Source organism: Dermochelys coriacea, chromosome 6 (genome assembly GCF_009764565.3).
Source record: "Dermochelys coriacea isolate rDerCor1 chromosome 6, rDerCor1.pri.v4, whole genome shotgun sequence".
Lineage (NCBI taxonomy): Eukaryota > Metazoa > Chordata > Testudines > Dermochelyidae > Dermochelys > Dermochelys coriacea.
Window position 1 is genome coordinate 104,382,085 of NC_050073.1, and position 16,489 is coordinate 104,398,573.

Here is a 16,489-nt window from a genome sequence, read left to right on the forward strand (position 1 = left end):
AGCTTTCGTGAGCTACCGCTCACTTCATCGGATGCATTTGGTGGAAAAAAAACCACCAAATGCATCCGATGAAGTGAGCTGTAGCTCACGAAAGCTTATGCTCTAATAAATTTGTTAGTCTCTAAGGTGCCACAAGTACTCCTTTTCTTCCTGTTTATTAGAAACTTTCAGCTGTTTCTTTATAGGGTCAATACCTGAAACCCATATGCCCATATTTGAAATCCACATTAGGGTACTATCAGCTAAAAGAAAGAAAAGAAAAAAAAAAAACTATTAAAAGGCTGGACTGTTTGCTATTTTAGAAACATCTGGTTGAACAATATTTTGCCTGAACAGTGCTATTTGGCAATGCAATCTATGAGAAAAAGAGTAGGCTATATATATATATATATATATATATATATATATATATATATATATATATATATATATATATATATATATATATATAAGAGCTAGATTTATTTGTACAACATGAATCTCTAACAGTGTGCCTTAAGTACCTCAGTTGCAGCTCTATGATCATTCCTCGCTAAGGGCTAAGCTACTTTAAACATGCAGCCCCTGCTGAGGTTAAGTATATTTACTGTACAAGTGACCATTTAAGAAATGTACAGAGAGAGAGAAAGCATTTAACTTTAGCCCAGTTCCTAAAACACCACTTGTATCCTTAGTTTAGCCTGTAATTTTAGCTTAAGTCTCACATGTAGTAAAGACATGGACATACTGTACAAAGCCAAATAAGTTTGTACAAATTACAGGCTGTTAGGGAAATGACCCTCAACAGATAGGTTTTCATACAAAATTCGAAGGAAATATTCTTATTTATTTCTTAGACATCAGTCAGATTTCTCAGACTGTTTTCCACTTACAAGACTACTACATATAGCGAACTAAACAGAAGCAATATTTGGCATTTATCCTAGGATTAGTGTGAACAGCCATATAACCAAACATTAAGAAAGTTAACTTTAAAATGCTTTTGAAGGGTCTGTTTTCATGACAGATGGCTATAAGGGCTTATCAGTGCCAAAATAATTATCCCTAAGCATTTGAAAATTGAAGGGGGAGGGAAGATTTTAGATTAATATTTCTTTGAGGCATCAGTTACATCTAATGAGTAGAAATGTAAACTACAAGATTAGACTATTCTGCAATATTATTGTATCCAACATGTTTTTCCTAGTTAACACAAACAGATCAAAAATAGGAAAATGAGACTGCTTAATAGATCAACATTTACTACACTTGTTAGCATGATCACTATTGATTTGACTAGTGCCCTCTGTGGAGTACTGAAATGTATACCTGTAGTAAGTTTCCCTCCTTCTCTCTCTATTAAGAGAAAGGCCATGTAAATATTAGGTAGGGTTAGGTATTTTTTGTTTGTGTAATACGCTTACTAGCAAAGACGTTGTAGAACTATGCTTTATTCAAGAAAGCCCACACATTCCTCCTGCCTGTGGTCACCACAAGTTTTGCTAAGCCATAGTTAACAGCAAATATTGGAACAAAATACAGTGCATCAGATTGAACCAAATCATTTAGATTTTGGATTACAGTGAAAATGTTTAGGGAGAGCTAGTTTCAGAATTTCATATCGCCTTCTACGATATATGTGCAATGAAATTGGCAGAAGCAGGAATGAAAGTATTGTTTCTAATTAAAGCTGAAGAATTGTGACTTTTGTATGACATTTAAATTCTCAGGATGACAATGCATGCTGTTCTACCTACAAGCAGCATTTTAGTTACAAAAATATCGGTCCAGCCTCTAGTTACTTAGTGGGGAAACAATATCCCCAGTGTAATGGCAACATGCCATTCTCGGTGAAATATTTAGAAAAAACTATTTAACATTTTTTTTTTACATCTCATTGGATTCCAAAGTTGCTATGGCAATATGAAAGTCACTTTTTGACATGTGTATTGCACAAACGATTAATGCAAAAGCACATTTTTCAAGTTGTAATGTAAAAGAGAAGCAAAAATCTAAAATAAAAGACTGTAAATGTCAAAAGGCATTTTAATGCAACCAAACTTGGATAAACAAGTTGCTACATTCATTAAAATTTAAGCAGTCATCCAAGCTTGCCCAATCTTTCTATTATTTTGAACTTTTCAAGATAAAATATGCTAAAAGGGAAAGTCCTTAAAATTGAGCTCAGAATTAAACTATTTATTATTCACTCCTCCTAAACTGGGAAATATCAAAGAAAGGCTTTGACACTATCCTCACTTCAGTATTGCACTGAACTGCAATTGCTTTCAGACAGAATTCACAATGTATAGGAGGGGGTGACCAATACTGCTGGATAGACAGAGCTAGCATTGTGGATGTAACCCAATGTGCATCAGACCACTACATAATTTAAATGGTAAAGTATGCACCAGGGTTGATTTTGGTTTTCCCCAAACCAAAAATACTCCTGCTTACCTTTTCCTTCAGGAAAACAGAATCAAATATATATTAGCCAATAGATGAAGTTTAAATAAGATTGGTTAATAGTTGTCACATTCAGTGTTACATCCAATACTACATAAAAATGAAAAAGTAGAAGACAGGAGTATTACTCATGTTTTCGTTTTAATAATGGTTTTAGCCAAAAGTGTAGCTTTGAAAATCTCTAGCTAATTGTGAAAATGTGAAGAAGCTAGGAAGCAACCTCACTTTGAACCACACAGTTTAAAGCTGTGGCTTGGCCTATCTGCTTTCAAACTCTCCATTATCTTGCCAACATTTAAATAAGAAGGTACCATTTTAAAATAAAAGTCAGCCTTTAAAATTAGGTGAATGATGTATTACAGTAGCCTAACTGATTCAAGGAGAAAGATGAAATGTTTTTATACAGTAAACAAAACACAAAAGTAAACTGAAATCCTTCGAAATCACTGTAAGTGTATATAATTAGGATTCTCATCAACATTTAAAACTATTGAAAATAAGGTTGCCACCTTACCTTTTTGGACTGGTGTACCTGGTTTTAAACAGGTTTTCCTCCAGTCTCCCAAGTTTCTGATCCTCTTATTCAGTTTTCTGCTGTACTGCTCTCCTACTTTTATGCTGAATACCAAGTCAGTCCTGCCTTCTGCTTTTCTTGGCAGGAGGCAGAGCAAAATTTTAAATTCAGTAGTCAAGAGTGACAGAACAACAAAAGCACAGCAGATAGCAGAGCTTAATTCTTTCCCAAGAAGAAAATACATTTGTCCCACAAAGGTCTGCAAAATCTTGCAAAGGCACCTTTTCCCCCAGTTTTTGCCTGAAAGCAAGATGGCAATCTTAAATTGAAAAGGGATGATAAAATTTTTAAATAACTTAAAAAATCATCTTTATATAAAGCAGCAAAAACATTTTCCTCTGCAGAAAGAGAAATTTTAAACAAAGAAACACACCAATGTAAATGCACTGTTCATAAACTTCTGCTAATTTTAATTTCACAATGAAGTCAAACTTTATTTTATGACTACTCTTTCACCTCATCAGTACTGTCTGAAGAAGATTCTTTGGCATCTTCAGTGTCTTTGTTGCTTTCCTCTTGATTTAGATTTTCATTTTCTGATTTGGTCCCATTAAGTAGAGTTTTTTCACCATTTACAAACCCATTCTCTGTGACTTCTGCATCAATAGCTTCATCAATCTTTAAGTCCCCTTGTTCCTCTGCTTCTTCCTCTAGGTTTCTCAAGACAATTGGGAGTCTAGAGTCTGCCACAGTGTTCTCTAGCAAGGCAATATTGCTCTCTTCATATTTAGGAAGTAGGGCTCCTTCTGCCATTTGTCTACTGTAGTACTCTCTGTTAGCAGCTGCACTCTTCACTGCTTTCTCCAAAATCTCTTTTTCACCTAAACGCAATTTGATAGCCATTGTCGCATGAAAGGTAAGGTCATGGGTCTCCAAGAAGCATTTATCATCCTGGAGGAAAAAAAGTGAAAAATTATGAATAAAATCCATCCAACTTTTGTCCTGCAATAACAAAGACTCCAGATCTTGTAAGCTGATCCACAGAGGCAGATTTTTATGCCTGTATGGAGCCCTACTGAAGTCCATGGGAATCCCTAAAGGAGCACAGGTCCCCCCACATGGATCAGCTTGCAGAAGCTCAAGTCAGTAAGTTTTAAGGATAGCTGTAGTGAAAGCAAATAAAAAGTGATACACTTTCTAGATGTGTTAGTCTAGTACAGGGGTGGGCAAACTTTTTGGCCCAAGGGACACATCTGGGTGGGGAAATTGTATGCAAGGCCATGAATGTAAGGGTGAGGAAGGGTTGGAGGCTCAGGGAAGGGAACTGGGGTGCAGGAGGTGGTGCAGAGTGCAGGAGGCGGCACAGGGCAGGGCGTTGGGATGCAGGGTGTAAGAGGAGTTCGGGGTGCAGGCTCTGGCCCGGTGCCTCTTACCTCAAGTGGCTCCGGGGTGGCAGCGGCATGCAGCGGGGCTAAGGCAGGCTCCCTGCCTGCCTTGGCCCCAAGCTGCTCCCAGAAGTGGCCAACATGTCCGGCAGTGGCTCTTGGGGGTGGGGTGGGGCAGGCGGCTCTGCCGCATGCTGCCCTTGCCTGTGGGTACCACCCCCGAAGCTCCCATTGGCCGCAGTTCCCACAGTCCTGGCCAATGGGAGCTGTGGGGGGCCGTGCCTGCAGGTGAGGGCAGCGCACAGAGCCCTCTGCCCCCCCACTCCTCCAGGGGCCGCAGAGACGCGTGCTGGCTGCTTCCGGGAGCTGTGTGGAGCCAGGGAAGGCAGGGAGCTTGCCTTAGCTCCGCTGAGCCATGGGCCAGATCCAGCCCGCAGGCCATACTGAAAGCCCTGACGGGCCAGATCCAGTCTGCGAGCCGTAGTTTGCCCTCCCTTGTCTAGTAGATAATTTAGAAAATATAAAAAAACACACAGCAAGTTAAAACTGATTCCACATTTTACTAGTGGAAAAAACAAGGAGCAACAATTTACAGAATCATGAAAACAGATTGCCAAAAATCTTACATATTTTATTTTCTTTGGATATATATATTATAAATTATACTTTAAAAAACCAAGTAAAAAATGAATGGTCACATAACTAAGATAAACTCAATTCAAAGAAGATTTTTTGGGGGGGGTGGGGGTGGATGGGAGAAAATGAAGTTTTGTTTTGCTAGAATCACCATGCAAAAACTTCAAGATTGTACAGAATTACAGGTTCTTGGTAGTTTTACCTCCACAGTGGTTTTATAGGTTTTCAAAAGAAGGGATGCTCTGGCTTCAAGGAACGTCCAAAGTTTAACCTCATTGTCCCAGCTAACTGGAAACTCAGAGTTGCCCAGAGTGAAGATTTTGTCAATAGCATGCTCTCCTATTAAGTGTTCTTTCAGCTCTTCTGCAATAATTATGAAGAACAATATGTTAAAAACAATCTCACCATTCACTACGGTAGTTGATACAACTTAGAAAGCTTCATTTTCAATAATATGATTTTATACCGCTGGAGAAAAAAATCCTCCCCCCTTAAAAGGAATGATCCAACAATCTGGCTATTTCTAGTACTCCCCTCAAGGTAGCATCTAGAAATCTTGGGGTTAGGAGAAAAAGGAACCTTCAGCTCCATTCTTAAATAACCTTTTGAACATTTTGGCTTAAAAGACAACTCTTACTTTGTATGTCAATTACAGATACAATGTCGCATATAATCCTTGATGGTGATAAGCAGAACAAGGGGGTGATACTTTAGAGTTGGGTATATTTATACACTGCTCCCTGAAATGTTTCTTTTATTGGATAAATAGCAATAGATTTCTTTTTCTATTGTTAAAGGCTATTTTTTTTCAGTAAAAAAACTGAATACTGTTGGTCAAAAGACATCCATCAGAAGTGCCTCATAGAAAATGTCAAGTGGTTTGTGACAGCATTACACAAATTTCATTAATCTTAACCGTTTAATTACCAAAACACTCTCCTGCAGAGCAGTATATCACAAACTTCAAATTAAACATTACAAAAGTTGGTATTAACATTTTATACAATAGACTTCAGTGACATGTAAGTAAGTTTCATTTGTTGATGAAAGAGTTACTAAGGCAAGGGACTTCTCACCAACGGATCAATGATTCATGTCATATAGCTCCTCACTGAACAGTTTAAATACAGACAATAATTGCAGTTTTCATGCTGAGTATCTAGAACACATACCTCAATTGCACACCAGTACATTTCATGATAATATAGCAAATGCACTCTAGGTATATTTCCTAGAAGAGAAAATTTACCAATCCCTTCCACGTCCCTCAAGAATTATGCTTATTATGTAATTATGACATCATCTCTTTGAAAATCAAAAGAAGTTCAGTCCCAAAGTCCACACTCGTTTAGAATTCTAAATGAAGCACAAATGTATATGCCAATAGTATCCCCCAAACTTTCAGCATATGAAGCAACAGCTTTTCAGAGATTAGAATTTACACACACACGAACCACCACTCCGCTATCTTTCCTCATAAAGCCATATATATATATATATCAAAACAAATTATAGTCCCACAGTATAATACAAAACTTGTAGTCTTTCTTGGGTCAATATAAACTAGTCAAAAATCTCATGTATCACGAGAACACAGGTAATAATGCAGACGTACATGTATAGTTTATGAATTTAGGGTTAAAGTATCAGTCAGTTTAACTATATAAAGATTAACACCTTTGACATATCAGAAATCCTGCAATCCATTCCTACAACCCTCAAAAGTGACATGAAACGAAAAAGGCCTCCACCCAACTATGAAGAAGGTAAATAGATATATTTGGTGGGAGCCATATAAATAATTCACTAATCATGAAACTAATACAACAGATAATGGGACAAAGCTATCTAATTTGCATACTTTTTAATTTCACAGGAGGGGCTGTTGGAGGATGGGGAAGATAAAGGATGAGTTACGGATGTGGTGACACAGACCACTTTATTAAATACTACAGAGCCCCCTTTATCAATATCACCTTAAAAAAAATAAAGGTTTCTTTTAAAAAAAATCCAATGAGACTGGAACACAAGGCCGTGAAGTTATTAATGCATTTAATGTATGTCTTCTTAGTTGAAGTAAATAAAATACAATATATACATAAAACTTAACATGCCTCTAGTGTACCTGCTAGCATCTAGGTACATAGCAACTTAAATCTGCACAGTAACCCTACTGTATGTGGTTGCTCTCCCTTCTGTGAAAAGAACGGTTCTTACCTATAACCTCCAAAAACAGGTTGTTGGATTATTTTCATAAATGCAAGTGCAACAGCATATGCAAGATTAGGTACATAATTGTACCTAATTAGCAAACAGTTGTGATTGTATCCACCAATTAAGTTATTACATGGATAAATTAGGTGCATAGTTAATAACTGTGCATACATTTTTCCTGGTGCAACTACACACATGCATGAAAGTAAGGCTCTGATACTTTACTTCACAAGACAAGCTGATTATAGATAATGAATAATCAAAAACGTTGATTTATATGTGCAAACTGCCAACTTTGAGGTGTGTCTTTGATTTCTGCTATAGTGCAGTATTTTCCAGTTTATTTCCAGAAGAATCTGGTGGTAAAAGGTGACTGAAATGCTGTCACTATAAGTGTGCGGTAAACTTTTGGACTTATACGACCTTGCATTGTGGGCCATTTTTTACCTTTGACTAAATAAGACTGAAGAGCAAAAGTAATCTATTTCAAATCACAAGGAGGAAAAAAGGCAGTGATGATGTACTATATGGTACCCTTCAACATTAGAACATTCACCACACATGCTGCTTTGAGGAGAAAGTCCCCCAAAATTTTCAAGCCGTCAGCACACTCCTAATACCACATGACCCAAGAATGTGGACTAATGCAATTTTACATACTTTTAGAAAACTCAATGTCCTCTAATGTTCTATTAATTTATGAATGATGCAGAAGAGGACCATGTTCTGTTCTGTGTTCCCAATCCCTTTTCCATTTTCCCCTTAAAGCATTAATTTTAAAGTTTTCTAGCTTTGTTTCATATGAACATCTCTTATCTTCCCCTTAAAAAACCCTCCATCAATTGGAATATTTGTGAATGTTTTACCTTCACTCATACAAAACACTCTAAGGAAAGCCAGAAGCTGAGCAGAGATTGGAGGCTCAGTGGAGTGCAAGGCAAAAACACTGGAGCTGACAAAAAAAAAAAAAAAAAAAAAAGTGAATGCAAATTAGATTGTAGTAGCTTCAACATGAAACCTTTAATATACACACAGACGTCAAATTATTAGATTCTGAAAAAATATGAGGTCACACCAATTTCTGAGTCTGAACTGAAGGAACTTCTCCAACCTGTCCCAGAAAAAGAACAATCACTTCTTCACACGACAGGTAATTTTACACTTAAAATGTCTTTTTATATGATTTTCATAATAAATTCATGCTTGATTTTAGTAGCCAGATGAGTAATATATAGAAGAAGAATATCACCTTAAGTGCTGATTTCAAAATGTTAACAGCAATACTATGATTGGTTCAATATCAGTCATTAATCAATTATTGACATATTCAACAACAGAAGCGCCTGGATAATAGTTTCCATTAGGATGGTTCCTTTCCCCTTGAGAAAACAATGTTTCATGATTGCTGCCCACCATACTACAGCCTGAACTAACAGCAGTTTCTTCTAAGGAAAAATAGTTTAAACCATGATAGATGACAAATTGAGCATTGCAGGACTTTTTGAGAAGGGATAGGGAAGAAATGAAAGCCACATATTGGTTCACATTTAACTCTCTCACTATTTTTACCTAAGCACTTACTAAAGAAAATCTAAATTCCTCCTTGTATACACTCCAAACTACATTATTTAGATCTGAGTAGTGCACTGAACTTCATCATCACAATGTACGTCAGTTGCTATATAAACAGACAAGATATTAGGCCTAGGCAAACTATTGCAGAACACTTAATAATGCACTACTGGACTGTATACATTTTGAAATATTTTAAGGATGAAAGAAAAAACTCAGTTCATTCTGTTTTACTTACGTTGGAATGCCGGCACGAGCTAAGACCTCTGCCTTCATAGCATACAGCCTGTCACTTTTACTCACTCCAAGCTTTATTTTCACTCTGTCATGTGAATTATTATCAAAGAAAAAACCACTGTGGATCACAAATTCAGCATTCGACCGAGTGCCATAAAAAATGTAAATCTAGAAGGATGAAAAGAGAAGTGAAGGGGAGGGGGAGGGGGAACGGGAAGCTTAAGTTTAACTCACAAAACGGACATAAATGGAAAGTTATTTACTGAAAAAAGTTATACTGTCATGAAATACAATACTTATGTGGTTGTAAGACTAAAATACATGTTTATTTTCATTTAACGATTCAAAATACCATACAGTATTGCCATAAGACTTCAAGGATGTTGTGCAATGTGTTCAAAATTTCCATATATTGAGATGGGCCTGTTATTTTATACCCTGCATGCTAGGGGAGATAACTGCTATGGTGTTAAGGATATTTAATATCATATAGAGACATCTTAAAGGTATTCAGCTGATGCTTTCTATATTATCCCCATTTCCCCCAACTTTTTCTAAATCAAATTTGTACTTTAAGACTAATTTATTCACCATGGTCCTCTCGCTTACAAAAAATATATTCCATTTTTATATATAATGTCTTTTGTTTTAGATGCCACACAAATGTAGACATGTTTCCTGCCTTTTACAACTAATACAATCTAAAATGTTAGATGAAGCAGCATACACGGCAACAAGTGTTTTAAAAGAACTGAGAATTTAAAGAAAAAAAATCACTAATAAGTTCATGGTGCAATTTTTCACCTAGCATTTGGCTGCATTAAGAACTTGCTACAGCAAGCCACAGCACCAACTGTTGCATTCTGAGCCACAAGAACCCTTTTTTAATAATGGAACTGTCAACAGAAATAAGACATTTATCTTGTACGCAGATGCAAAACAATCATTGCCTTTAGAAATAAAAACAATGTTCTAGTTATAGATCCTTAAATGATCTTGAGTTCATCTTTTAAAAAAAAGTACATCTATCTATGGTATCCTGCTTAAATAAGCTTGCATTATAAAGGCAATGATTCTATGAATGATAGTTCTATGATAGATGCAAGACACAGACCTAGGCAAGCTTTGGATACAATTAATACAGTCATAGATTTTAAAGCCAGAAGTGATCATCTAGTCTGACCTCTTGCATAACGCAGGTCATTGGATTTCTCTGTACTAATTCTTACTTCAAATCCAACTACAGCATATTTTTTAGAAAAAGATGAAGGATAAGAATAAAAGGACATATCTGTTAAAAATGCTTTTGAGTACAAAGGTTGTAATCCAAGGAGAAAAAAGAACTAAAGAGGAGTTCAAGTCCTGCACTCATAGATGAGTGCAAGGAACTTGCCTGAGAACAAGAAGTATCCCCAACAAATTAAGTATCTGAACACAGAATCCAAGCCCCTGCCAGTCAAGGAAACTCCATGCACAAACTGTTTTGTATACTATCCCAAACAGCTCAATTCATCAGGTTTTAGAAGACAGATGCTTCTCCTCTTTAGATAAATACTACTTTTTAAACAATTTATACATATTTCTTAATAGACTGGATGTGAAAGATCTGGGGTCAGCATCTTTCCACTCATATCTTCAGAATACACCGTGGGACTTGATGCATGTTTGGTCTACGTTACACTGGACAGGTGCTGAACACGGCTTAGTTTGTCCTTGGATCAGTAAACAAATAGCATTAACATTTTCAGCTATTCTGTGCTCTCCATCACTCCATCTGTACCTGTTTTCAGCAACAGGTACTTTTCCTGATGTTGGCAAATCTTTAGAGTCTTGGTCTTCCTATTTTAATGGTTTGACCCATTAGTCTTAATCCAGGATGATTACTTTCAAGATCCTCTCTCATTCTGACTAAGGTTTTGGGGCACATACAGCACAGGCCAAATATCTCTTGGACCAATGGTCTTTGTCTATTGGATTGTTGATAATACCTCCTCTTATTACCTGTTGATTGGACAAGTACTAGACTATCACAAACTAATCAAATAAAAACTATGCAAGATATTTCAAGCAGAAAAAAGCACTGAACAAAATCAAGAGTTCTACCACCTGCTATTGCTGATGGAAACTGAGGCATTGAGGGCAGTTTTGGGTATGGATCTTTACCAACCACATCTACAATTTCTAGATCAATGGCCTGTACAGTGTACGCTCCCCAGTGATTAAATATATGAAATGGTTATTACTCAGGAAGAAGCATGCAACTCCTACAGAGGAGATTTGCAAAGATGACTGTGTGACAGAGAATGTATTGTATTCATTGTTTTGACAACTGTAGTTTAGTTTATTTTGTTTACTAATACTTTACAAAGTATTATCCAACTACAACAAAACCTTGTTTATACAAAGACCTCACCCACAGGACTCTGCTATTAAATCTTCACAGAGAAATACTGAGCACCCCCTTTTTGTGTAGATTATATTTGCAGATTAGCAAGGCTCTTCTGCAGCTAATAAAAACATTAGAGGTTAGTTATCAAGTAGACAAGACGACGTTTGTGTGAAATAGTCACCCTTTTCATCAAGATTGTCAGTTGCATGAATACATTTCTGCATAAAACATCACCAAATAGCCATGGAATAGATAACTGTCTCACATTACCTGTTCCCCAGCCTTAAAATCCTGAAGCGCTACACACTCACAACGGTCATCTTCTAAATTGTAGCCAGTAGTGATCTACCCAAGGGGGAAAAAGTAATGAGTCTTTAGCATATTATATTTCTTTCCTCCCCATTTTCATAAAGTTGCCTTTTATTGGAGATGGATATTAGCTAAAGTAATTGCACATCCTGCTTTTCCTTCACCTGATGCAACATGGTTGGTACTAAATGTTTTATGAATCTTAAGCAATCATTTCTTAGTTAGGAACATTAAAAATCTCTGGACTAGAGAAGATCAAGGAAGGAAATTACTTACCTGAAGTAAATGGAAAGCTCTGAGGGAAGTACCCTCCACAGACCAACACTTGCTGGTCCCTCGCTAAACCCAGTAGCTTATTATAAAGTTCTTGAGTTTTAAGTCACTCCTGTGAGGCACACTGGAGCACTGCACTGTGTGCTACAATTCTGTGTCAAACCCTTCAACTATCAATGATTTTGATCTCTCTCAATGAAAGGAGTGGATAACTGGAAATCTTTAAGGGATACCATCTTCAGAGAACTCCAATTTACTTGCAAATAATTCCTTTATCTAAAGTTAAGCAACAAATACAGAAGAGATTTTTCTGTGGGAGCAGATGGGGGGGGGGGGGTTTTTTTTTTACCATGCCCTGAATACATTTCTTTTAAAAATCATGAAAATAAAAATACTTATAAGTAAAGCCATCCTAATTTTTTTTTTTAAAGTTAAATCTAGTATGCTCTTGAACAACAACATTCAACATGGACTCTATATCAAAGGATTCAGAGACCATGCTAGACATAATGAAGTTGTGAAATCAGGAAACAACTTTTGTGACAAGTATTCTGAATTTAGTGTTTACACAACTACATTGTAGTAAAAATAGGTTGTGAACCTGTGGAACAAACTGCAAAAAGCCACAGATTTTCTCACTAGATCTTGTGGCTTCATAAGAACTTTGTTTTCATTTACAGAGTTTATGTTTGAACACAGGTACTATACTGTGACTGCCATCTTGGATTTGCTTTGTCTGAGGAGAGAGCCCCTTAGGCTACCTTGAAAGCTTGGCTGGCAGTTTACATATTAATAATTTCTGCTTGCATATTCAATCATGCATTTGTAAGTCAAAACAATGCTTTCATAGTGACCACAGGGAACTCTTCTCAGACACAGCAAATCCAAAATGGCAGCCATAAGCAGAGCCCTATGGGACACATATAATGGCATTGTACATAGATGCCACAGCTCAAAAATGTATTACATGAATTTGTGATACTTTTGCAAGTCCTTTATACACTTTCTTTGTAGCCTAGATCATCCAGTTTGATCTGATGCATTACATAGGCCACAGTCACCTAAGTTCCCTCTAAACTGAATGGTGCACAGCAGCCTATTAAGTGCTGCACAGGCTCTCTCCCCACCGCAGCCCTGAGATGCCTCTCCCCCAGCCCCGGACCTGCCACGTCTGGGGGGAAAGGTGCCTTTCCCTGGACCTGCCGGGGGGGGAGGGGAAGAGGAGAGGAGCCCCTCCTTTGGCCCCAAACCAGCCCCAGCCTGGGTCTGCTGCAGCTGGGGGAGAAGCACCTATCCTGTAGCCCCAGAGCTGCTGTGGTGGGGAGAGGTGCCTCTCTCCCCCAGCTCAGGTGCTGCTGTGGGGAGTCCTCTCTCCCCATTGTAGCACTGGGGCAGCCTGCACTCCAAACCCCTCATCCTTGACCCCACCCCAGAGCCCGCACCCCCAGCCGGAGTCCTCACTCCCCCCCCCCACACCAACCCCAGCCCCTCATACACTTTGAACCCCTTGGCCCCACCCCTGCCATATGAATTTTGTTATGTGCACCAATATGGAGGTGAGAGATTCCGGCATCCAGGCCTATATTCCATTGGATCAGTTGCTGCTGACATACAGTACATCTTATAAAAAGAAACGGAGTACTTGTGGCACCTTAGAGACTAACAAATTTATTAGAGCATAAGCTTTCGTGAGCTACAGCTCACTTCATCAGATGCATTTGGTGGAAAAAACACAGAGGAGAGATTTATATACACACACAGAGAACATGAAACAATGGGTTTATCATCACTCTCCTTATAGTGTGTATGATAAACCCATTGTTTCATGTTCTGTGTGTGTGCGCGCGCGCGCGCGCGTATATATAAATCTCTCCTCTGTTTTTTCCACCAAATGCATCCGATGAAGTGAGCTGTAGCTCACGAAAGCTTATGCTCTAATACATTTGTTAGTCTCTAAGGTGCCACAAGTACTCCTTTTCTTTTTGCGAATACAGACTAACATGGCTGCTACTCTGAAACCTGTCAGTACATCTTATAGAAAGACATGTCAGCTTGATTTAAAGACTTCGTGCAAGAGGATTTACCACATCCCTGGGTAATCTTTTCTAATGGTTAAATATCATCCCTGTTAAAAATGTGCATCCCAATTTCAATGGCAACATTCCCAAAATTTCCTCTCTCAGTGACAGAAGGAAATCCTTGATACTATCTCAAAAGATTCATATGTCTTGAAGTTTCCTTAGCTACTTCATAAATTCAAAGAAACCATTTTCAAATTAAAAACAAAAACAAAAAAACCCTTAAAAACTTCTAAAATGATTTCAGAGAAAGAATTTGAAGCATTTGTGGATTCCTAGATGGAAGCAGAAGGATTCTGTACGTCTTAGAAAGTGCTGCAAATTTGCTGAGCTTGTGTTTCACTAGACTGCCAAATTTAAAAACAACAGCACTTCTAATGGGCTGCTCTGCAAAGTCCAATATAGTGCTAGATTAAGGATTTACAAAGTTAACTAAGACAGGGGAAGTAGAAAGAAAATGAGCACTGGAGTTGCTTCCTGTTCCAGAAGATGGATAACAAGTTGTCTCCCTCTTTAGGTGTACTGCTGGAGCAGGCCACTTCATGAATATCAAGTTGTGTAGGGGGAAGCAGTAGTTTGCTTGGCCAGTGATTTGATAAGGATGGCCCAAGCCAAGTAGGCATAAAATTATTTTATTCATTCAAAGCTCTAGTAGCAACTAACTAACCTTTGACTGTCAAAATACAATCCCACTGAAGAATAACAATGAGAAATGCATGAAGACAAACATTTTGACGTAGTTCTTAGATATAGGCTGATCTAATTAGTAATGTCAGAAGCAAGAAAAAGCTGGATGGCCCTAATGCCAGCTAAAACCCAAAGAGCATTTTATAATTTAGCATGTGGAAAAAAAGACTTGTGGGATAGAACAAGAATAGGGACATATTATAACAGGGACTGAATGAAGGGGCATTTCAACACTACCTTTGGAACAGTCACTGTAGAATGCAACACTGTCTTTTTCATACATTCAGGCAGTGAATCAAGTGTCCACTTGAGGTATTTCATCGGGACGCGCTATAATCAGAGCAAAGAGACTTCCACTTGCTCCCCCAAAGCCTACTATAATACATAATTCTGGGTAGATGAGTAAAACTGATCTCTGTGGGTATTTACTCCTACTTCTGATAATTTAAGTAATCTAAACTTGTAATGAGAAGAAAGTTCTAACAGAGTTTTTCTATTTCAACAGAGCCAATAACAGTCAGCTCCTAAAATTTGCAGCTACCTTCGTTTATATATTGATTTATATTTCCTTTAGAGTAAACTACTCAAACATAAGTAATATGAACTGATTAGAGAACCCTCCACTTTATCCTCAGTTTTGGGTCCACAAGCTGCCTCTGCACCAAATCTATTCACCAAGTACCATAACAAAAAAATACTTTACCAATATCAGCAGAAGCTTGAAATAATTAAAACAACCTGCTTGACCTTGTTTTTAATATGGGCTAGCTAAATTTAATTTTTTTTCTTAGAAGCGTCATTTGTCTTCCTTCTTTTTAAATCCCAACTTTTGAAGGCACTCATTAAGGACCATCCATGTGAAAATGAACAAGCCTCTCCAAAAGTGTCAAGGAAGAAGAGGGCAACAAGAGTTACAGTAAGCACTATACTTACATCTAACCCCCTTGCAGGAGGGGTTTTGCTTTTTAAATTGTTTCATGAAGTTTAAGAAATGTATACTCGAGGGTAGTCAAACACTAAATCTATCCTTGAAACAAAGAAAGAGAGCTACCAGATTCTGCAACAAGTACTCAGCTGTAAAAGGCACTGGTTAAAGAAAAACATACATAATAACCATTTCAATGGGAGAGAAAAAAAGAAAAAATCATCAGCCAGGACCGAATTCCACTGTGTTTGATACAGCCAGTCATAGTGGTATCCTCTTTAAAGAAACCCATTGTATGATCTAATAAACCAAACTGCTAATATCAACAGAAAAATGCAAATCATTACTACAGCCTGATTGAGTATTTAAGTTAAGTTTCACTCATTACAATACGACTGCTAACACATGCTGACTTGTCATCCACATCAATTCTCCCTTACAGGGACTGGATTACTAAAATATGGAAGAATAGGTCATATCTGCTGTTTACATAAGTCACCCTACTTACTTACAATATAATTTGAAAGTATAAACTGTGAAATATACAGAAGCTTTGTGATTGGCTAAGCAAGACTGGCAAACCATTCTCTTGTGAATTCTCATTTCATCAGATCAAAATTGACCAATCTTATCAAATCAAGACTTGATCCTCCATGAGCTAGGAGGAAATCTCAGGGAAGCCAAAACGTCAACAGGTCTGACTTTCTATAGACACATGCCATCTTTTAAATTTTAATATGCCCTAAAGTAGTGTTTTTGCATGTGTTAAGTAGTGTTTCTTTGATGTACTAACAGATGTACTGGTTTTGTTGAACTAGATTTTGT

At 37.5% G+C, this 16,489-nt stretch overlaps 1 protein-coding gene across 1 annotated transcript in view; it reads right to left on the reverse strand.

Moving 5' to 3' along the window:
- Positions 1 to 1,410: 1,410 nt before the first annotated feature.
- Positions 1,411 to 16,489, reverse strand: part of SETD3 (SET domain containing 3, actin histidine methyltransferase) — a 78,185-nt gene continuing 63,106 nt past the window's right edge. The window contains exons 9-13 of the mRNA XM_038404570.2: positions 11,663 to 11,737; positions 9,005 to 9,171; positions 8,061 to 8,146; positions 5,183 to 5,343; positions 1,411 to 3,910 (exon numbers count right to left, since the gene is read on the reverse strand). Coding sequence (XP_038260498.1) covers positions 3,464 to 3,910; positions 5,183 to 5,343; positions 8,061 to 8,146; positions 9,005 to 9,171; positions 11,663 to 11,737 — 936 coding nt within the window. The 3' untranslated portion in view covers positions 1,411 to 3,463. The remainder of the gene's footprint in view (positions 3,911 to 5,182; positions 5,344 to 8,060; positions 8,147 to 9,004; positions 9,172 to 11,662; positions 11,738 to 16,489) is intronic.